General features: G+C 46.5%; 1 protein-coding gene across 2 annotated transcripts in view; it reads left to right on the top strand.

Annotated features, from left to right (window-relative positions):
• Window positions 1–22,179, top strand: part of NECTIN1 (nectin cell adhesion molecule 1) — a 104,009-nt gene extending 81,830 nt beyond the window's left edge. Inside the window, exons 6-10 of one of the 2 annotated variants that reach the window (XM_075116434.1) lie at window positions 5,673–5,820; window positions 7,850–7,937; window positions 8,432–8,542; window positions 16,150–16,194; window positions 21,600–22,179. In XM_075116434.1, the coding sequence (XP_074972535.1) occupies window positions 5,673–5,820; window positions 7,850–7,937; window positions 8,432–8,542; window positions 16,150–16,194; window positions 21,600–21,818 (611 nt within the window). In that variant the 3' untranslated portion in view covers window positions 21,819–22,179. The remainder of the gene's footprint in view (window positions 1–5,672; window positions 5,821–7,849; window positions 7,938–8,431; window positions 8,543–16,149; window positions 16,195–21,599) is intronic. The other variant, XM_075116435.1, reaches the window with a different exon arrangement.
• Window positions 22,180–23,460: the final 1,281 nt, after the last annotated feature.

Genomic DNA, 23,460 nt, shown 5'->3' with positions numbered 1-23,460 from the left:
TTAATATACACAGTGAAGGGAACTGCCCTCAGAGAAACCTACCCCACCTCTCCTCCCTCAGGCTTAAGATCCCTTTAAAATTTCCAGTGACTTACAAGCCCTGCTGTTTATCCTACCCTTCGGCCCACCAGCTCTGCCAGCTCACATCTCTGGCTCTCCTGGGAACAGCATTTCATTAACCCTTTGCAAACACAAAGCATCACGAAGCTCTGAACCAGCTTGTGCCTAGGGGTGTGCATGCTATTGGAGTGTGTCTCAAATTAGCCAGTCCTGCTCTTGTCTTTAAAACCAAACTGGAGATGTATTTGTTCTGCCAAGCTTTTCAACTCAGTTTAATTTAGCGCTGTGAACTTGCTGAGTCTCAGGCTCCCTGGAATGTGTCAGGTGGGATGTATTATAAATATGGATCATCTGATCTCATTGTCTTGCTCAAAGGTTCAGCAGGCAGAAACAGTCCAACAAGCGCTAACACCTACTGGATCAGGGTGACAATCCAGGTCACAGACGGGCTTACTTTGAGCTGGCACTGTACTAGGACAGGCTGCTTTAGACATGCAGGCTGTATATGCCTGTGAACAGGGATGCAATTGAGCACGAAGGTAACATTAACCCTAGCAAGGCTGGCAGCTAGAAGAGCTTCAAAGCTGCTAGCATAAAGGAGAAGAATCACAATTCCTTCCCATTGATTTGCAATGTGTCTGTGAGCAAGGCAGCACATCGCTGAGTGGCTTGGCTAGCCAGCCATGAAATGGATGGGGATTTGTTTTGTGTAGGGAAGAAATAAATGGAAAGGGAACCCTACTTTGTAATTGGTTACAGATGCAGGCAGATCTTTGCACAAATGGCTTATCAGGGGTGTTGTGTGTTGTTATGCTGGTTTTCTGTGAAGCACTGAGGGATGAAGTTGAAGTTAGGAGGCAAAGACAGGAGAAAAGTGTACAGCTCTCTTTGAGCAAACTAGCTTCACTCAGAGCTGCAGTGAACTGGGCCCAGAGACTGACTCGGCTTCCAGATTTACCTGGGGGATGCAGGTTAGTGCATTAGCTATTAGGTGGGGCTCAGGCTGCCCCTGGGTCAGCTGAATACATGGCAGTCAGTCAGGATAGAAAGAAGACAGTACCAATATGAGACCCAGCGCTCTCATCCAAATGGAGCCTTCCTGCCTGCCAGGACCTTTGTCCCACACCACAGCTGTCTGTGCAATTCGTGTAGGACCCCATTCCACAGATCTGCTCCTCCCTACCTGCCCAGGCTGGATGTCACTGTGCATATACTGCAGCAAGTGCAAAATTATCTGGCTGATCACAGCTTTACATAAAAAGTCAATCCCAGGCAGGCACATGACCTTGGTGGGAATGTAACATACCCCACTCTCAAGTCTCAAGTCTTGAACAGCCAGGCTGCTTCATGATGAAAATATCCCAGCCACACAAGTAGCTTTAAGGAGGGAAGAGGCCTTACTTCCAAAAGCATGACAAACTCTGCCTCTTACCTTTCCTTTTGCAAAGTCCCCCACATCACTCCCCCCATACCAAGAGCAAATGAGTCATTTTGTCTGCTCTGACATACCCTTCTCTGGAAGCTTTCCAGTTTATCCGTCTTTGCCTCCCTTCAAGTCCCCTTTGGGAACATCTCTCTTGCTCTCCTGCAAGCTGGTTCTCCAAAGCCCTCATTGTTCCTCTATCGTTATTTACTATTGCGCTCTGCAGCTGCACTATTTCACCCTGTGGGCACGGCGCGTGTGGACAGCTCCGTCCGTTTGTCTCTGTGCTTTGAATTGCTACCATGGCTGTTTGCAGTAGATCTGAGCCACGGCTCTGTCCATACAGACTCAGTCATCAGCCCTGCAGCTGTTTGGACAAGGGTTTTTTCATAGCCAATGCTATGAAACTATGCATCAGTAGTGTACTGTGATTATGCCTGATACATTTCTCCGGGATGGCCATTCTTGTCTAGTGGACATTCTTCACTTATCTGGGAGATGTGAACAACTGACATCATTGGAATGCTGCATGTGATTTAACTGAGCATTGGGACTGGTGGATTACAGTATCAGCACCTCTCAAAATGTTTTAATTGATCTTCCAACTTGGTAGGAAGATCTTAATCTGCTACTGGTTACTTTTGGAAACTCAGACACACACCCCATCAGGTGACCGGGAAGGATCTTTACAGATGGATAGCCACTTTTCTTCCAGGAAAGTCTGTTTCCAACTCCAGAAGAGCCGTGGGAGAACAAAGTAACAAACAAAACTGCTCTGAAAGACGCTGGGGGTGCGGTATCCTTCTTTTCTCCTTAACTCTAGTACTGTGAATTAATTCTGTTTCCAGTAAGAATGAGGAGTTCCCAGCAGCCCTTAGACATCCAGATAAGGCTGAGCTGTTCGTTCAGCCCCTTTGGGTTCTCTGGTACCTGCCTCATTGACAATTGCTTTGCACAAACTTTTTGGAGAGTTTTAGGTTATTTGAGCATGACACAGAGCAAGGGGTTTTGCATTTTTAATTGGCAAAGCCTTTTCCCACTCCAGTCTGGAGGCCCCTGAGCTGTCCTGCGAATTTCTTCTGATCCTGATTCACAAGCCTTGCAAACATCTTCCCAGGCCTGCCCAAAAGCCCTGTCAATGTAACTGAATCCTCAGCTGCCAGTTCTTACCATCTTGTCCTGAGGCTTTCCCAGTGCCCTCCTGTTTGAATTACAACACCATTTCTTGCAGCCACCCTGCCCTCCAGAAAAGCCCAGTTGGTGCCTCTGACTTTACCTGTTAAAGAGGTAATGCACACAGAGGAGGGAAGGAAATAGGCTGGGTTGCAGGTGAGCCCTCCGAAGAATACTAGCCACAGCTCTTCACCAGGAACAGGAGACTGAGGAAATAAACAGGAGGGGATGCAGATGAAGGAAGGTTTATAAAAGGGGCAGGGTGGGGGGAGGGAAAACGAAAGACGGAAGTGCCAGCAGAAAGAAAGGTCCGTTTCCATCTCTTCCTGTTTTCTTCTCTCCTCTGCACTTTATTGCTCTCTTGGGACCTTCATCTCTCATTTGTCTTCCTTGTCTCCTGGTGTTTCCTCTTATTGTCAGCAATTATCTCTGTTGGCTTTCACAGTTTCCTAGTTAGACTCTACAAAGATGTGACCAACGATTTTGCAGGATGGGTCAGCCTGTCCTCAAGAAAGAGACCTGCACATGTAGGGGCAGGGCTTGTTGCCATAGGATTTTGTCATTGTCTGGTACTTGCCATTCTGTGGAAGCACGGCATTGCCACACAGTCCTGTCTCAGGCAGCTTGGATGGGTGCCAGCACCAGGATGTTTATACCATAGTCTTCAGAGCTTGGCAAGAAGGAAGTACTCTGGTAGACACCCCAAAACATCTGCATTTTCCTTTGTGCTCCTCCATTCTTTCCTTCTCATCTGCACTGCCCTATATTTATCCCTCTCCTGGAAACGGATGGCTGTATTTTCCCACCTTTAAATTTTCCTGGCCCCTTTCCACTATTACACAGCCCTGTTCAAGTTCCTGGAGATGAATTTTAGCTTTACTTATTTCCCTTTCCCTCTTTCTCCTTCCACCCTTTTCCCTCACACACATATAGACACCTACTGATTTACAGCGGTAGCAGGAAGCTGATGTTCTCTGCTCGCTACCTGCCATCCAGAAAGCCATTAGGGGACAATTCATCATGAAAATGCCCCAGCCAAAGTGAGTGGAAGATTCTTTATAGTCGCTGTCCCTGCCACAATCTCGAATGGTGTCACGGGGTTTGGATTGCAACATGTCAGCTGTCTGCCTGAGCATGGCTGTAAGTGAGCTGTCTCAAGGCAGAAATATTATTTACAAGGTAATGTGGCTCATGGAGAAGGGAATAGAAATAAAAGTAACTGCCACTGCTGAGGACAGTGGGGAGCGGGGCCTCATGTTCTGATGACTACAGCATCCTGCCACTTGAAGACACACAACTCTGAGCTCTTAATTAAGGAACAGGGGAAGGCAGCATGTGGGATGCAGACTGATGGAGGCTCTGGGATGTCCTTGCAAGGCAAGAGAAAACCAGGTTTTCATGGAAAGGGATGGGGGATCAGTGTCAAGACAATTCCCAGGGCAAATTCTTCATTGGTAGCAATGCCTCAGCATGGTGCTGGGAGTTCAAGTGTTTTGTACTGATGCAGTAAACATGCCAGTTCTCTGCTGTGCGATTTGTTGGTATTGACCAGAGAGGGGATTTCCCTGGGAAATATTTATACACCTCAGTTCACTTCTGGATGACAGCAGCAAATCTGAAAGGTGAAGAAGGCTGGCTGTTGAGGTGAGATCTGGGAATAGGCTGTTGGCAACTATTCAGCACATTCAGCTCTGCAATTGCACCTGGTACGTAGGACTTCAGGGAGCCCAGGCTTTGAGCTAAGCAAGTGCTGAATCCATGGATGGGAGGTGGGAATAAATGGCAGGTTTTCACCCTGAAAAATCCTGTATAAGTTGTCCTTTGTGGTTTGGGAATGTGTGCATATACATTTTATAGCCATGCACGCATGTAAAGTGGGTATAATTTTGAGGCCTTGGGATGGCCAGTTTAGTGGAGATACTTGCTACCACTATAATACCCAAAGCCGTAATTGTTTCAGAATAAGGTCCATATAGTCCAATATCTAGTCTCTAAGAGCAGCCAGTAGCCAGTGCATTAAGAAAAGTATAAAAATTAGGTCTGACAGACAAGTTCTACAAAGCACCTTGCTCCCTCATCCCTGTCTCACTCCCCTCCCCTGAATTTCTTTTCCTTCTCCTCCTCCTTCTTCCTCCATTCCAATTATCTCCTTCTTTCATCACTGCCGGAGCTGTAAGTACAAAGTACCAATTAGCTAGTTTTCAAGTTTAATTAGGTTGGAAGGTAGAGCAAATTAAATCCTTTTATCGTACGTTTCAAAGCACTTTCCCATCAGGCCCATGGGATAGGTTTCCTTTGAATGAGGTCCATGTAAGTAACCAAGGAGCTGGCCCAAGTCATAGAGCTCTCCAGCCATGGGGCAAACAAGAGATGAAATGCAAGATACAATATATCTCCCCCTCACCCCTAAATCCTACACTCAGGGCATCTTTTCTGTAAGGGTTAAGTGTGCACATACCTCTGGTCCACCTCAATAAATTGAGCATTGGCCTCTTCTAAGGTCTACATTAATAGCAAAGTTCTCCTTCATTTCAACAGCACCAGGAATTCAGTGAAGACACTGTGACAAAGTTCTGCAGAAGGCTTTCAAGACAGTTAAATAATATCAAGTAGCAGGTCCACATGAGTCCCTCTGCACCACATAGGGTGGCTGCTTAGAAGCACCTTTGTTCCCTAAACCCTTCTTTCTTCAAGGACAGAACAAAAGCAGAAACATGGACCCAGGAATAACCACCTGATCTGAGGGGAAATTGCAACTAGATTAAGGAAGCAGTTAGCTCTTGCAGTGGGCTGCAACTGTAGCCACAGACTTCTGTTCCTCTTCAGCTCAGACTACTACATTTCAGTATGACCTGTCTTCCCTCCTGAAGCTACCCACAAAAGGCTACCTGAGACAGTTTCAGAGCATGTTGGCATCGTTGCTCCCTGAGTCCCTGGTTCTACTGGTCTTCGCTCCTTACTGGTTGTGTTGTCTGATGCTCTAACCCTCTCTCCTGTGCTTCCCTCTGTATTGCAGATAAGCCACTACCTCAGGGTGGCCCGGGAGGCATTATTGGGATCGTGGGAGGCGTCATTGCAGGAGCTCTCATCATCGGTGTGGCTGTCACCGTAATTATTGTCTACAGGCGGCAACAAAAGAACCGCACTGGAATGGACAATGACCTGTAAGTAGCCCCATGCTTGCGGAAGTACAGCACAGTGATGGTGCAGGTACTATTGGATGGGGCAGCAGACAGAGCACCACCGGCCCTTCTGCTACCTGCACACAAAAAAAGCCTGGTGCCAAACTGTTTTTCCTTCATTTCTTCCTGTCTGCCACCATCTGGCTCACTCCTCTGATTTTCTTCCCTTCCTTGGGGCCTTCTAGTGCTTTCCATCCTGTTCTCTCCCATTTTTGAATTCTTATCACAAGCCTTAAGTGGAAACTGGAGCACAGCAGCGTCCACCCAGATGATGCTTTTTCTTGGAATCGGTGCAACTGCTCAGTGGCACTCTCACCTCCAGTGGCAGGACAGGATTTTATTCCTCCTTTTTCAGGGAAATGGCTTCAGGCTCCTGTTTTAGACTGAATCATGTTCTGTCATCAGAGGGGGGTCTCTGATAGACCCTGAGCACCTCTGAATGTACCCCAAAGAGTCCAAAAGGATTCACATCAACTCAACATTCCAGTTTTGTATATATTGTGCCAGCCTGAAGACATGAACTCTGGCAATACAAGAGCAGGGAGAGGGGATGCCCCATGGGCTCCTCTTTGACAGGTATTTTTTCTCTGCCCTGCACTGTGCAGCACAGATCCCAAGCAAGGAATTCAGTGGTGTGGAGTTCAGCCTATGCAGCATGAACGGAGCCCTCTGAAGAGATGTTTACCCGGCCTCTTCCTGAAAAGCTCCATCTTGTCACTGCCTTTTCACTAGAGCACCCCCTCCTATCCTTCCCACCTCATAGGCGAGGCACAGAAAGCCCAAAGGCTAGAAGTTGCTTTTATCTTCCACAACCCCCCACCTCACTGTTGTTACATCTTGGTCACATTTTGTGCTCCTTTTAATCCCATATGAGAGAGGGCATTGGAGGATAGTGGGAGAGAAAATAAAGAGAACTGGGGAAAGGAGGAGGAGACACAGAAAGGCACACACAAAAAAATAGCACCACAAGTTGAAATTGTATCATCATCATTGGCCCTGTGATAGAGATGCATTCAGACAGTCCGCTTCCCACAATGGCCCTCCGTGCAGGTGCAGAGAAGAGCCACTTTAGCTGAGAATAGAAAAACAATGGTGCCCTAGTCTCCAGCGGTACTGCCGCTGTTGTGGAGTCCGCTCCAAAGCCTCCAAAAGTTAACAGCATTTATTTTCTTTAGACCCATAAAGTCAATGTTTTGCAGAGCCTCAGGGACCCATTTTACTCTCCCCTGCACCTGTTCACTCTGGCCCCATGCTGGAATCCATTGGATTGCCAAGAAAAGTCACCCATCTCTATCAGAAGATCTGGTGAAGTCTGTACAGAGAGAAGGGAGGGGCACCCAGCTAATTAGCGGATCAGAGTTTTAATAAGTTTTGTAAAAGGATTAGACACATCTGTGCATATGAACAGAATGTGCAGAGACAGTCTCTAGGCTGGGATTATAATGGCTGCCAATCCTTACACTGTGGGGCAAAAGCTGATCCCCTGACTGGGGGGTCACGCATAAATGTCCCTGTGTGGCACAGCACATCTATAAGGAAGATCCAAACTCCTACTGGGAAGCCTGTGGCAGGGGCTACCTTTCCAGGTAAGCTCCCAACTGGGGCTGATATTACCTTGTTGATTCGCACTGACCACTGCCAGACACTTTCTGGTACCCTACAGCCACAAAATGAGCCACCTCCCATTCGGTGATTTGGAGCCATTCCAAAACAGCACCCGAAGTCAGGTATCCCAACTGCACCCTTGGGATCTGCAGTCCGACATGGGGATTTGCTTGGAATTAGGAACAGAATGCTAGGAGGGAGTTTATTTCTATTAAGAATTCTAATCAAGGTGAGAAAGAGGGCACAGAGGGTGTTACTGAGAATAATTTATGCAACGATATTGGCAGTTCAGGGACAAACACAGTCAAAACTTTGGTGCATGCAGGATCCGGCTTGTTACATCACATCAAAGCAAGCAGACCCCTTTCTCTTGCTCTCTAATCAGCAACTACTTCTTTATCTGCAGAATTGACTTGCCTCCATCCCACAAACCTGTCCCTCCACCAAAGAGGAAACAGGAGATGAAAAGCCACCTGAATGCAGAAGACATCCAGGTATGTCTCCCCAGCCCAGCTGCAAGTTCCTTCCTCTGGCAAGGAAAACTGATTCCAAGCAGTATCCACAGTACCTAAATTTTGGAAAACTGGGTTTGCAAGATCAGAGAAGTCCATGGCCTAAGATTGAGGGGCAGCAAGAAAGGACTTGTCTGCCCCAGAGATCCCAAAGATTGGCACTAACTGAAAGCTGATATGTGGATCCCGCTTACTCCCTTTTGTAGGGATTGAATGGTGTTCAGATGGGCTTTTAAGTATGAGGACTTTTGAGCATCCCCACAATTTTGAATGTCATTAGTGGTACTGAGTGGTGTGACTATGAAAGAAAGAGAACAGGAGGCAAATAGTGTGGTAGGAGCAAGGGAGAAGGTAAGATACAGTGCCCTTCATAGTGATACCTTGAGGTGGTGTCCCCTGAAGCAGGTGTTGCCCCAAGCTGTGACAGAGGGATAGTACTTGCTTTTCTCATTCCTCTTCTCTCTCCTCTATTATAGGTTGTTCACTTGGACAACATGAAACATGAGGAGGAAATCAAGAAACTCCCTTTGCAGACTCCATACTATGACATGGCAGCCACCGAGCCCTCCCCCTACACTGACAAACTGGTAAGGAGATCAGGGTGCTAATAGTGCTGCCTGGCCTCATCCTTACACCCCGCCTCACTGCCTTTTGCACGGGATCTCTCACCCTAAAAAACAAAAGAGCCCTATCATCCACAGGGGTGAACAAGCAACCTTCACAGTCTGGGAGTATCCTCTCCTGGAGGAAGGCAACCTCCACGCAACCTCTGATCTCAGCCTATATCTCAAATACCACTGACCCCAATTCAGCACTTGTCCCTTTTGTCCTTGGTTTCCATAGGTCCTAAAGCTGTGCCTTTATGGGTCATTCCTCAGTAAAACACTATGCTTATTCCGAATCTTTATCAGATGACTATCACAACCTGTGGTAGTCTCCTCTTTACCTATGTATGACAGCTAAGCCTACAAGCCACTTATCCCACCCTGGTCATTCTTCACCTCCTGCAATCGAGCCCCTGTTAGAGTTCTGCAGCTGAACAAAGCAGCTCTTGAAGAGCAGCGTGTACTGCAGTGAGAGCTTCACAAAGCAATTATCTGCAGGGCAAAGCGTGCCAGCGTTTGACTCTCAATTGACAACAAGTTCTTTAAACCTCCTTTTTTGGAGTGGATTTGTTCAGCCTCAGACAGGGAGATGCAAATGTGAGGCAGCAGCAGCAGAGAGATTAACAGTCAGGCAGAGATATTAGCAGCCATGCAGGAAAGGCTGGTTTTCAAGGACTGAGGCTGAAGGAGGAGATGTTAGATGAAAGGGCAAAGACAGAAAACAGAGAACAGGTAGGATTAGAGTCCTCCGCTGATGAGAAAATGGAAAGATTTCCTCCTCCCAGGCCTTGGACAATATCCTTTCCCTCCCTCACCCCATGGCATGGGGCTCCTCCCCCCCATTCTCCATAGGAGACACAGGATCTCCGTGTAAATGCTGCAGGTCTCAAACTCTTCCTTCACTAGAGCACTACACACCAGGCCTCACGTTTCTAGATCTCAGCAATGCGAACCCATTTGTATAAATATCAGCCCATACTAGAGTAATACTTTACGAACATAACTAATTATAACCCTCCCTCCAGTTCATCCCGTTATGACCCTTTAATGTGTATTCATGTGCAGATAATCAAAGGACAGGGCCCAGTGACCTTTAGCCAGCAGAAGTCTGCAGCGACACAAATGCTGAGGGCACTGGAAATAAAGACACAGTTCTCTGCTGAGCTGTGTTGATGTGACCCTATTTACTTCATCCTAGCTGAACGTGGCTGATGTCCCTAAAGAAAAACTTCCCTTTGGAGCCCTCCCTTGGTCCTGGGGCTTGTCTCCAGCTCTTTCTAATCCTTGCTGAGTTTTAAATGAAACAGGATGCTAGAGGCAGACAGGCTGCTCTGCGTAGAGCACCTGAGAGCACAATCTGAGGCAAGCAGGAGGATGGAGGAGCTAATTTCAGGAAATAACGAGCAGTCAGTTAATTAAGTGGCAGAGTTACTGATGTGAGATGGGGCCTGATGGGTAGCTAGCTGCTCTGTAACCATGGGAACCAAGTTTGCTGCTCTCAATCCTGGTCTGAGAAGATGCATTTCTATGTTCCACACTTGGCACTTTCTGCTCCTTACCCATGGTTTTAGCCAAGAGGCGATGGACTGTGGAGCCCTTGTTTCGTATAGCCCATGAAGAAACTCCCTTTGCAGTAGGGATGCGGTGTCTGGGTGACTCAACTGCTGCTGCCACAGGGGTACCACTCTTGGCACAGGTCTAGCACAGCTGTGAATCGGACCTGTCCTCTTGTCGGCTTGGCTGGCAGTCCCTGTAAATGGTGTCAGGCCGCCCCATCACACACATGCACCATTCTTTGGATTTTTGCCCCAAGAATGAGATGACGGTTGCCCCCATTTTTTCCCAAGTTGCTGTATCCTTTGGGCAGGCAGCAGGCTATTCAAGTTCGTAACTGGTAAGGGGAAGGAAGGTGTCACTTTGCTGCCAAGGAGTGCTGGTTTTGCTGGATTCTTCCCAGATAACACAGGCAGTATGTGCTGCCAGGGCCAGGTGTGCATCACATTGCCCAGCCATGCTTCAAAGGCAGCCAGCTTTTGCCCTCCTCCCTGAAGGACCACCCACAGGCATCATTTTTTCACCCCTAAAGCATTGCAGAGACCTCCTGTTTGTGTGGCACACATGCACTTCACTGCAGAGGAGTTGGTAAGGATTGTCTCACTGTGGTAGCACTTGCATGGAAACCTCCGGGGAACAGCAGCAGGGATAATGGTGCTTACCAAAACCAGCACATTCAGCTCAGGCCCAGTCACCACTCTCCAACTCAAGGCATGCTAAGGGGCTGCCCAAGGCAGGCTAGACCTGCACAGTCCTTCGCCTGAGAGATGGGTCGGTTGGAGGATGAGGAGGGAAGCATATTCCTTTCAGCTTCACCGGGTCTCTGCCAACCTCGCTTTGATACAGCCCCTCTCCCCTGCATTCAGGCGCAGATGGAAGGAGCAGCTCTGTTGTATTTGTGGTTCTGGGATCCTTTGGAGGGGAAGGCACAAGAAAAAGGCAGGATATTCTTGTTCTGCTTGCACTTCATCTGGAGATTTGGCTTCGGAGGGTAGTGAAGATGAGTTGAAGGGAACATATTTTGCAGGAAAAGGGGACGGGTGCATTCAGCTTTAAATGAATGGTGCAAACCCACATAATTTGGGATAAACTAGATTAATCACAGGGCGGCATGAAAGCCACTGCCTGGGGTTGACAATTTCACAGCACTAGAATGGGATTCAGAAAGTGATTAGAGGTGGCAAAAAGCAAGGGAAGGGGAAATGGGAGAGGTGCCAGGAGAAAATAAAAGAGGCAGGTGGATGAGAAATCCACAAAAAGGGTGTGCAGGTATGTCTGTGCAGACATGTGCAGGCACGTGCTGGCAGGGGACCAGCTGAAGGGGAGAGGCTGGGGCACGTCTGCAGGGACAGGATACCTGCAGAAGGGAGCAGGGATGGGCCCTGTGTCAGAAGCTACAAATGATTATGTATGTTTATGGGTTGCAAACTGTGGGAAAGATAAGATGAAGCTGACAGTGCAGAGTTATGCAAGAACAGTGTAGTGGACAATTAAGGGTACAGAAATGGGGATACGGGTGATGGGGTTGCCTGCAGCATTTGTCTCTGAGCTCTTGTGGGGTAAAATCTTTGGTTTATGTGAGGATATCTAGGCAGGAGTGAATGAGATGGAAAGGTGAGCGTGTGTTTCAGATAACATCTACAAAGACTATGCATGTCTGAGAGTACCAGTACCCATGCGTGTCAGTGTGCAGAATAACAGGTGTGGGTAAAAGCGTCTGTGTGCTCATGGCAGTGCCTATGGTAGATGCTGCGTGTTTGTGTGAGAGGGAGCATGAGCGAGAGAGGTGGAGGTACGAGTGCATGTAGGAGCAGAAGTATGATTAGTGTACATGTCAGCAATACTCATTTGTGCAGGTAGAAGGGAAAGTTTCATTGCTGCAGACAGCAAAATAATTCCTTTCAGTTTACAGGGCAATTACCAGGGTGCCAATGCTGATGATTAACACAGAGCGCTTGCATGGGGCAGTACTAGACCTTGTATACAAGTCACATTATTGATATTGTAATAAATTCTGCTCCAAACAAGCAGCAGTGAGCAGGAACAAGCCCAAGAGCAGCAGAAAGCAGGGGAACTCCATGGAGACAAAACCTCCAGTGGGAAGGAAGCACTATTTTGGAGAGGAGTGAGGCAAAGTAAACAGCATAGGAAATAGGAAGTAAAGATTTAGCCTGCCTTTCTCTAGGACTAGAGGGGGTACTGAGATGCAGAGTCCACAGGGAAAGAGTTCTGCAGGGCATAGGTTTAGGTTTAAGACTGGAGCTGGCATTACTAATTTTCTTAAATGTCCATAGACACTGTCTGGATTCAGACATTAAGCAGAGAGGCCACAGGATGCACAGCTTTCACGCCAACAACTTGCTACTGCCATCTGGGCACCTGCTCAAGGGCAGGACAGAGGGTGACCTCAAACGACCAGACCCTCCAGCATCCAGCTGTGCTGAGCACCATAGGGGAGCCAGATGCTGGATATGCCAGTTCAGCTGTGCTCGCCTTTCCCCTCATCCTGGTGGCTGAGGGACACCAGCAGGGAGACAGCCAAACCCTGCCACAGAACAGCACAGCAGTCACAGTTAATCACCCACTGAATAACCTCTTCCAGCAACAGGCACTAAACCAGCTCATTACAGGGCTATAAACTTCTGAAAATGGCTCTGCCACAGCTTTTACGTGGCTGAGGACACTTCCAAACAAAGAGAAGAGAAAATAGTTAAAATTAAACACCTTTTGCATAATTGCCATGTGATACAGCCATTTTGGAAAGATGATAGAGAAATTGGAAAGCTCTTTCTTTTAGAAGAGACAAGTCTCTCCTCTCAGAGAGGCTTAGCAGATGCTTGGCTAATGCTGGCACAGAAAGCAGGCCCAAAAGACAGTATTAAAGAAACTCCACAGGGCAAGTAGCCAGGGTACCCCCTCACACCTTGGTTACTGACACCAGGGCTCCTCCTGGTAACTCATTTTCCCCACTGAGCAGTGAGTTTTCCAGGCCACCCTGTCTTCCAGGGTTCTCTGACCGTTATTACTTGCAAACCATGAGAGATGTCTGGGTAGGAATGATCAGACAAATTGGATGATATTCCATTCATGCCGTTCTTGCTGATAAGCTTAGTAAGGGAATACCCATAAATGTTTTCATGCCAAAGGAGGATGCTTTTAGCATCTATTAGACATTTTTATAATGACAAAATCATGCTGCATAGTTAATCTGCAGTAGCATACTGTGCAGTCAAGCCTTGTGTTAAAATGTAGCACTTAAGAACTCTACAGCCTCCATGCTAGGGCAAAACAACAGTATTGTCTAAGGAATGTCATTTCCCTATGGTAATGTGTCTGCTGCAAACCTGTCCTGGGACCTATGGCTTTGAAGCCGCTCCCTCCAGGTATCTCCTTCCTGACACCCAAAAGTCAAGCCTCCCCCATTTTCACTCATGCCCTCAACTCTGCATTTGCCTCCAGTGTGCTTTGATGAACCTCAAATTCCTGGGTCAAAACTGACAGCTCGGGTATCCAATAAGGTTTGAATTCACTGAACCACCCCCAGCTAAGGAAAATGCTGGTCCCAGAGGGGTTGATGGAACGATCAGAGCAGCGAGATGCTACTGGGAGCATCCCCAGTAAAAGGGGCAGATGGGGCAGTTGCTGGGAATGCTGCCCACCTGGGCCAAGTCACTCAGCTCAATGGGGGATTTGGGGAGCAGTGCCGTTAGGACTTTTGCTTTGATTTGGAATTTTACCTGACTGACTGTTCATTACCTCCCTACCTCCCCCTTTTTAACTGTTTTTTCTTCCTCCCCCCTCTCACCCTTTTCTTCTTTCTCCCTCCACCCTTCACACACTCCCTCTCTTCTGTCTCATTCATTCACTCCCCACATTCTGCACGGTTCCTCTGTTCTCACTCCCCTGGCTCCCCACTTACACCCCAATTCCTCCCTCCTGTGTCCCCATCGCCTTGCTGCTCTCTTCTCTCCAGAACTCTGGCAACAAGGACTGTGATGTCCACTATGCAGAGCTGGACACTTCCGCTCTGGCCTCGTCACCCAGTCCTCGGACCTCCATCCATGCTGGCGGAGACCTAGTCGAGTATGCAACCATCCAGCCCAACTTAGGCTAGCGCATGTCACTCTAGGCCCCTTCCCCTCAGATTCTGGCCTCAAGGTACATGATCGCACTCTGCCTTCCTCACTGTGCCCCCCTCCTGACTTCAGCGGTCCCCACTCCCCGCATCTCCTCCTCTTCCTGTGGAATGGCCCCCATGCATCCAGTCTGTCCTCCGCCCCACACCCTCTACCTCCTGCATGCTGCCCGTGATAGCTGCTCTCTTCGCTACCCTTATTTCTGGGGGTGCTGACAGGAATGCCTTTGCCTTGTCTTGCCTTCTGTGCATGCTTTTTGCAGTGTTTTCCTTTGCTTTCTACAGTGAGGCATGTGGGAGGGGGAAGGGGTTAAGGGATTTGTTTCAGAACCAGGATCTGCCCCCTCTGCAGTTAGTGTGGCTGGAGACACAGGGAGAAATGAGGCGGGTTTGAAGGGCCCAGCTCTTGCTGTGGGATTTTGTTTGGGGAATTTTTGTAAGGCTCAGCAGCATGGAGCAAAGCAGCCATATTAGAATGTGCAGAAGCTGAAGCCAAAACCTCATGGAGATGTTAAGAGGGCCTTTCCAAACTAGTCAGTACAAGAAGGGGAGGGAAAGAAAAGGGGACTGTTTGAAAGAAAAAGAGAAAAGTTTGTGTGCATGGAAGCAACTATAGATAAGATGGAACATATGTGCATGTGTGAAAGAACAAGGTGGGAGAGTATGTGAGAGAATATGGGAACACGTAAATGTTCCTGCATTCGAAAGAGTCAGTGAATAAGCGACAGTCAGAGGATGGCTGCGTATATGAAAATAAAAGAGCTTTCACTGCATTAAGTTGGTGCAGGCAGCATGTATGGAAGTTTGAGAAAGGGAGAAAGGTTATTTTATTTGGTGCTGTCCTTCTCAAAATTAGAGACCAAACCTGACCATTTCCCTGTTCTCATGCTTGCCTGACCACTTTGTCATCAAGCTCCTTCAAGCTCAGGTCCTGTGGCATGGACTGATTAGGACTCAGCTTGCATTTAAACCTACAAGTGGTTATTGTGGGCCTTTCCAACGACCAGTGACCCTTTGATATGGAATTGTGTTTGCCGTGGAAAGAGGCAGCTTCAGCTCTTCTTACAATCCCTTACCTATAATCATACCCTTTTCTCAGGTATTAAAGCCACCAGGTCCCTGTCTGAAAGGGAGACAATTCTCCTTTCCCACCCCTTGGGAGATTTGTTGGGAGGTGCCAAGAGTTATTGGCCAAGGAAATGCCATTGGCAGCCCCCTCCCTGGCTACAACTCTCCCTCACTCCTATGTATTCCCTGAGTTGTAGTGACTGCAGCCTCTGTCTTGCTCCTTCCCCTTTACTGTGCTGCCTTTTAAATGGGAGGAAGGGGCTGTGGGTTTAATGGGGCTACAGCCCCACAGGGGTACTCAATGAAGAGGTGTGGAGAAGTGTAGGTAGACAAGGAAGAAAGCAAAGGGAGAGAAGAGGTGCTCTGCAGCTCACTGAATCCCACCCCTGTCACCCAGGGTAGATCAGAGTAGGCACACAGAGAAGCAGTAGCTTGAGGATGGAGAGAGGCAGGTTGGAGAACGATATCAAAGGGCAGGGGAATTGGACCCCTGGGAAGGAAAGGAATAGTTCCATGGAGGAGGATAAACAGGAGAAAAACAGCTTTTTTAAAAAGTCCCACTGGACAGCCCTGTTGACGTAGTGTCTCCTTGCAGACTAGGAACATCCATGCTAACAGGTAGGTGAAGGTGGAGCAGAAACACCTGGGTGGAAGGTGTGCCAGGGTTAGTTCAGTTCGCTTTTATCCCTGTGGTCCCTGGTTTTCCTGTGTTGGAAGCAGCCCTGTAGTTACCTTGCAAAAGCCTCTCTAGGTAAGTGTCTACAGCAGGCCTGGCCCGGACCAGAACGGTAACCTCTCTCTCTTGTGATGTCTCACCCACCCCTGCTCCCAGAATGAGGATCAAGGTCTTCGTAGACGTAACGAGCGAGACTGGACAGTAAGTTTTGGATGAGTTTCATTTTTCTTCATTCTGGTGTGGGATCTGTTTGTCACTGCAGAGAGGTGCTGATCAGCTCCCAGTCACCTGCCTGCCTGTCACCAACAGGCAGCAGCGCTGCCAGCTTCTTGCACACAGAGAGAGGTTGAAAACACCAGCCCAGAGGAAGATGTGGTTGAAAGCAGTCACCCTCCTTTATACTTTCACCTTTAATTCCCAACAGTTTCTTGGGCTGCACTGGAGGACTACTCCCACTGTTACAAACAAGGCAAGCACTCCCTAATGCATCTTGGGAGGTATCACCTTGTCCTCCCTAGGGTGGGGAATTTTGTCGTCACCAGAAGGACAGTAATCCTCCAAATCCAAATTTGGAAATCCTCCCAGTTTCTCTGAAGTAAAAATAAAGCCAGTCATATGGCGCTTTGAAGGTGTAATCTCACCACCACAAGATCTCCCTGTTAAGGCACACCACAGATCAGGGCGATTATTTTTTTTTAATGCTTTTTAAATTATTTCCTCCCCCTTCACCTCCCCACTCTCTGGCTGTCAGTTTTGTTTGGGAATTTCTTGTCCCTGTTACAGCAAGAATAGCTCAAAGCCATGAGACTTGCACCAAAACCCCAGCAAATTACTGACCAGGGTTCAGATTCCCAGCTCAGCTTGCTGAATGCCTCTATAAAACCTGCACCAGTTACACATTTGGTGCAGACTGAACTGGGGATATTGGAGAACCATCAAAGTAGCAGCCTTGACTTGGTTCCTGATTTCCTTCCGATCAACACAAGGTTGCCTGAGTACCCCCCCATCAATAGCCTCATTTCCAATTTTCAGCAGAGATAAAGGAAAGATCTCATGTGATTCCTTACTAGTTTCCCATTTGTAAATGAAAATAAGTCTTGCCCTTACTCCAGAAGGTTAGAGAGAAGGATGCAGGAAAGAAACAGAATGGAGGAAAATGTTTAAGAGTAATGGTCTAAGACGCTATAGGAATGCAGAATGGGTACGTACTATAGACAGTGAGAGAAAGCGTTAAAAGCATGCTGTAAGAAGGAATGCAACTTTATAAGCAAGTTTTCTGCATAAGTAATATTTGCATGTGTCTGTAGATGTATTCATCACCAGAGGTCCTTACCCTATACTTCAGAAATTTCAGCCTTTCTCATGCTCAGCCTTTTGTTTTTCTGAACCCAGGGGTAAGCCCCTCTGTCCCACCTGCCCTCAGTTTTGTCCTCACAGAAGTCCGCCACTCCTAAAAGCAAGCTCAGGGCCACTGGTTCCTGCTCATCCCTAATATGTTAATGTTTGTTCTTTACTCAGGACAGCAATCGTTCCAGGAGCTCCCTCATAGATAACACGTCAAACAGAGCAGGAGCATGCCAAGAGATAACTAAAGTTGTGGCTACGCTTCGAAGTTGAAAAGCAGCACCAAAATGCTGAGCAGGGAGTTTAGAAACAGGGAGGAGAGGATGTGAGGCTCCCAACACCATGATGAAATGTGCTTATTTTTGGCTTCTGTTATATTTTCTATCTTCCAACACCTACATGCTCTCCACTGGTTGGTCCACACAATGACAACAGTCCTCTCTTGCTGTCACAAAACAAAACTGCTTCTTTCTATTCACCAGCCTGTGCTGCATCCCAAAATTCAAAGCCAACTGATGGAGAGGGTCAGGGTAGTGGCAGAGAGGTTATTAACTGGCTCTTGGGCTTTTGAGCAATAGCAGAAACCACAGTCCTCTGTAGCAGTATCTGTCCAACTCTCTCATGTAATAGGGTCTTCATATTTTCCAGAGGAAATTATAGCAGAGGAATCCTCAGGACCCTGAGAAGGAGTTTTTCACTTTTAGACCAGTTAGAACTCATTATTTAGGGATGATTAAAAGTATAGTATACGGTCAAATTGGAGGGAAAGCTGTCTGCAGCACACCTAGTTTTACCAAAGAAATTACCTGCAAATAGAAGCAAAGCTGGAACAGCTGTGTAGGGGATGGAGAAAGGTTGAGAATAAGTCATGGCAGAAATGAATGCTCTCTAATTCAGTCAAATAAAGACTGTTTAAAGGTAATCTTCCAGGCTGTCTGAAATGGGTAGATTGCTGACAACCCCTTTAATCAAGCTCTTGAAAATAAAATTGAGAGGGGAGGATGTAACCCAGATAATGAAGAATTGTATGGAGTCATGCTGGAAACAAAGGCAAGTGGGAGAAGGCAGGTGGGGGAAGGTGGCAGAACTGTGTGCCAGTTCAATTTAATTAGTTCATTATCCCTAATTTAATTTCAAACTTTGTTAAAGATAAATTAGATTTGGGAAAAGTCACATTGAGACTGGGGAAGGAAGTCAAAGGGCACTGGCTGCTACATATGTTAAAAAACATCAGGCTGATATTGTTCCCTTCCCTTTCACTACTTACAAATGAGATTGGGGAACAAAGCCGGAGCAATGTGACTCCTGGCTTCACGTGCTGAAGAAAGGTGAAAGGAGACAGGGAAGTCTTTCCCTTTGAGATGATGCTGGCATTCTCCAGCCGACCTGCTTTGGCCCCACTCCCACCTGTGAGGAGTAAGCACAAAACACTGGCCAGAAAGAAAAGGAGAGCTTGTTCATGTTCACCTGGCCAAATAGAAGCACTGCCAAAATTGCACTTATTTTCTCTAACCCTTCTTTCATGCCCATATGAACTGACTGATAAACAGAAAGAAATAGGTTTTGCTGACCCAGTATATTGTCAACAGGCAGCCCATAAAATACTACCTCATGACCCCTTCTGCTTCTTTCAGTGTTGGATGCTAACAACCAGCTCAATTTACACAAGATGTCTACTTATATTAACCAACAATCTCTTTCTTTTCTGCCTATTAGACCTTTTCAGTGCACATATTACTACGAAGTCCTATGCTTCTCTGTTGCATGCTCAAAAAGCAGATAAACCTACCTGCCCATGTAATTGATAATAGATTGCTAACCTTGCTAAGAGACCCTCTTACCTGTTATGTCTCACTAAAGTTCAACCACTGAGACAACTCCTCTTTCAGGTTAGCTTTATCCAGAAAGTTGAGCTATCAGTTAATTACCTACCTCTATAAAACAGGAGGAGAGCATGGCTAATGTTTCTTTTTTTTCCCCAGTTGCAGGTATGGAAAGGAGTTCTATAGTGTTTGAGATTTCTTGAGAGTAGATCATACAGTCAGAAGTACCCCACTCACTCAATACTTGGTTACACTCTCCCTAGCTGTTAGCCCTTCTTTATCCCTTTTTATCAGCTGATGCAATCAGAAGAATAGCAATCAGCTGTTCTTTGTTCATTCCTTCCCTTATGGTATGGATCCCTGTTTATGCTATAGAATTTGTATGAAGATAACTGCCTCCAGGCTTGAAGTATGTGTTGCCACTGCCTGCCCAGTTTTCCAGCCACAGGGTCGTGCATGGTGCAGTGTAAATCTGAGCCTTGAATTCTGTGGAAGCCTAAACTTTCTGTGTACATATAGCTCCCTCCTGGGAACGTGTGAGTTGTAGGTCAGGGCTGCCTAAAGCAGCTAGGAAGAGATTGTAAGGGGTAAGGTAGAGTTAGTGAAGCATCCTTATGTCCCTTTGCTTGGGTTCCTCCAGTTAAACAGCTATAATGCTGCACAGCACGTCTCTACCTTTTCATTTTGCAATTAAAAGCCAGAAGTGGACAAAAACCTCATGAGGTAGCTGTGGGAATGGCCCACCCAAATTTCAGATACCAACACAGCAATTCTAAATAGAAGGGGCTTAGAGCCTATTTTTCTTTGCTATCTGGCCCAGTGAGTTCACTGACTTTTAAAAGCTTAAGTGGTGGGATGTACAGTTTTGCCAAGAAAAGGGAAATGAAAATCACATTGACCTTAGCATTGCTGCTGTTTTACTGGTGCTCAGACAAACTTTCTGTCCTCTAGTGGCCTTCATTGCTCTTAGTGAGATTGTTCCTGAAACTGTGTTAAGACTGTGCAGCCCTCCAACTTGCTTGTTGTCTCTTCTAGCAGTCTGAACCATCAATACGTTATTGTCGATGCTTTGTTTTCTATATGATCTTTTAAAGCATCCTGGTGAAATATTTATCCAGGAACCGGCAGCACATGAGCAGAGTAGATTGTTCTGTTCCTTCAGGCATTTTCTCCTCAGGGTCAAATCCTGTCCTTTCCACTAAACAGACTGTTTCTGGTATTTTGAAAGAGAACAAGGAAGGGCTCAAGGGCAAGTTACTTGCTACAACCAGCCCCAGTTCAAACCACAGGCATAAAAGGTGATTGCCAGTGCATTTGCTCTCTCTTAGAGAAGAGATTAGCCCTTGGTGAGAGCCTATGAATATGGGTTGTTTTTAAAGACAAAAAGCACTGTCCTCGCTAGATGTCCCTCCTGCTTGGGTCATCTTGCAGGGCTTCAAACCTGAGGAAAGGGTCTGTGAGCAGGGAGGAATCCTTCCCATCTGCTGCCACCCTCTGGGGAGCCAGATTCCTGGGCTGTGGAAAAGCTCTGCCCTCCTGTGGGCTTACAGAAGCGTCCCCTGCAGGCACACCAGGATAAGCGGGGGTGGGGCGGGGGTCTCTCTTCCAGTTGCTGCTGTTTGCATGGAGCTTTCTGGGAGAAAAAGAGACTCTGCGATTTTTGCATTCGAACAAGCAGTGTTTCTACAGTATTGCTTGCTACACCTCTGCAAAATTATCTCAATAGACATCAAAGTACTTTGGACTCCGAGGGGTTTTCCTTTCATTTGGCACTTAAAGAAGAATAATCAGATTTTGCAAAGCATCCATAAGAATACACTCCATCAGAGGGAAGATCATGGGACCGCAGAGCAGTCTAGATCTTGGAAGTGTTTTAGATTCTCTGTAGTTGATTTGACTTACAAAACTGGCCCCAGGGCTTTCAGTGGAACTGCTCACACAGGTAAAGCTTAGTACATGCACTCCTATCTACTAGGTAAACATTAGACACAATAACCTATTTTGCCTCCAAAGCCCCTGGTCAGACATATGTGCCCTTTAAATAAAAAAGAATGAGCCTGGATTAGATTAATGATGCATAGAAGCACTGCTATTTCAAACCTCAGGTGTGGGAGAGCTAGGAAGACTGAAAAAACCCTGTTCTTTCTTAGGCGACTGCTTATTTTATCCAGAGAGGCAGAGTGTTTACAGACAAGGGGCAAACGATGCAAAATCTATACATATTCATCAGCAATATGGATATTTTGGGAAGTGAGACAAAAATTTTGAAATGTGAGGATTTAGCACCTGAGTTTCTATTTTTCTGAAGCCATAAGCAGAACTGTTTAATTTTCCATCCTATTTGTTATATGTGTGTCTCAGCAAGGAACTGAAGAGTTGTATGTTTTATGGCCAATGATCCCAGAGTTTTCACCCATTGACTTTTGTCTCTACTTACAGAACTTTGGAAAGTGTCACTCAGAGATATCGAATGCGAGTGATTACCTGAACCACTGTTACTCACATGAAGATCGATATCTGGAGAAGATCCCTCATGTCTATACCCCCTTGTCAGACCTCCCACAAGATCTTTATCTTCATCATTCTGACATCTCCTTCTGCTGCCCAACTCCCGGTTCCCGGGCTCCTTACATCTGTCCTAAGGAACAGTATGTTTAAAGTGTCAACAGAGCAAAATGAAGAAGCTAATGTTTTTCACTTCTCCTGATCCTGTTGCTCAAAAACCGAGGCCTTTTAGATCCCCCCTTTGCCATTGCCTATTTTATTTATTGATTTCTAAATTTTGGTGCAATTGTAATTGACATGATTAGGTTAAGTATCTGCCTGGCTTGCTAATGCTCAAGGGAACACTCTGCCTTTGCCCACGTCTCATTCAGTACTCACTTCTTTTCTCATCCTGGCCCTCCTGTATTAAGCTGGCTATGTGTATGCATGTGTATGTGGGTGACAGCTGCCCTGTATTGGATGGGATGTGTCCAACCTGATTAAATGTCCGTAGGTTCCCTTGTGTCAATTTCTACACTGTGCACCAAAGTAGCTGGGTGTGGATTTTCACAGCCCTTGTTCCAGCTTGTGTGAAGTTTTACAGCACAGCCAGTGCTTAAATCTGAGGCTGTATCTTTTTTTTTCCCTCCTTTGGAGAAATTTGTTTCCCCCTTGGCAGTGGGGATAGGAAATCACTGTTGTGAAGAGCTAAACAGTCAAGATTGCTGGACAAAATAATAAGATGCTAATAATGAAAGATGCTGAAAACCAACCCAAGAACAGAGAAAAACGCTTGGTTTAGGGGTTTTGTTTCTGTCCTTTTTCTCTCCTGCTCCCACTCCCAATCTCTTGGATTGACTCTTTTAAATCCAGATGGCATGGGGACATATTTTGAAGCCAACACATTTGGAGAAAGCATCCTTTAAATAGCTGTCTTATAACCTGAAACCCAAGGGGGAAAAAAATTAGAAAGAAAAACATTCTCTCTCTAATTTTCCTTTTCAAAGCCTAACATGACCCCCCACTAGCTTTTCCCCCCTCTCTTCCTTGCATCTGTTGATTGGAATTTTAAAATGAACTCAGGCAGAATATAAAGAAGAAATCATGATTTCAGGTAATCTTCTTGCTCCTAATGAAGGATAAAAGCCAATAGAGGAATCTGGCCTTTTAACTTTTTTAAAAGCATCTTAGGTTTGGGGCTACAAATTTTTTGCTATTGGAAAGTGTGTGTGTGTTTAAATCCAAACATGTACATTCCTGTGACCACAAAGTGTTTTAGAAAAGGGAATTTATCTTCACGTCGCATTTGTATTCACCTGTATTAGACAAAAAACAATTATAGATATACGCTTAAATGTATGTAAAAGCAAAGAAGAGGTATGAACATCGAATATAATGGCTTGGTTTCAAGGATAACTTTCATCTGCTTCACCCAGGTATGGCATAGAGGAGATGGCAGCTGGGACAATTCTGAACAAGGGGATAATCCTTCTCGGCCAATGGGCATTTACTTTCCTTTGTCTCGGGTTGGGTATTTGGCATTCTGCAGACATTGCACACTTAACGTCACTCTGGAAACCGTAAGGATGTTTGAGCAAAGTGCGTGTGGGAGGGAGAGATGGGGACCACATCATTATCCTGCTGCCCAGACACCAAACAATGTTTCAGTGCTACTTGTACAAATAAGAAGTGAAACTACCGTCAAGATGAAAGCCTCCCCATAAGAGGAGGTATGAATACCATGTTGGATGATACTAGCCCTGCTCCTGCCATGCCACACAGACCAAGGCACCGTTTTATTTTTGTATATCTGAAT

The sequence above is a fragment of the Phalacrocorax aristotelis genome, chromosome 22, assembly GCF_949628215.1.
Source record: "Phalacrocorax aristotelis chromosome 22, bGulAri2.1, whole genome shotgun sequence".
In the NCBI taxonomy this organism is placed as follows: domain Eukaryota; kingdom Metazoa; phylum Chordata; class Aves; order Suliformes; family Phalacrocoracidae; genus Phalacrocorax; species Phalacrocorax aristotelis.
This window is presented reverse-complemented; position numbering and strand designations above follow the sequence as displayed.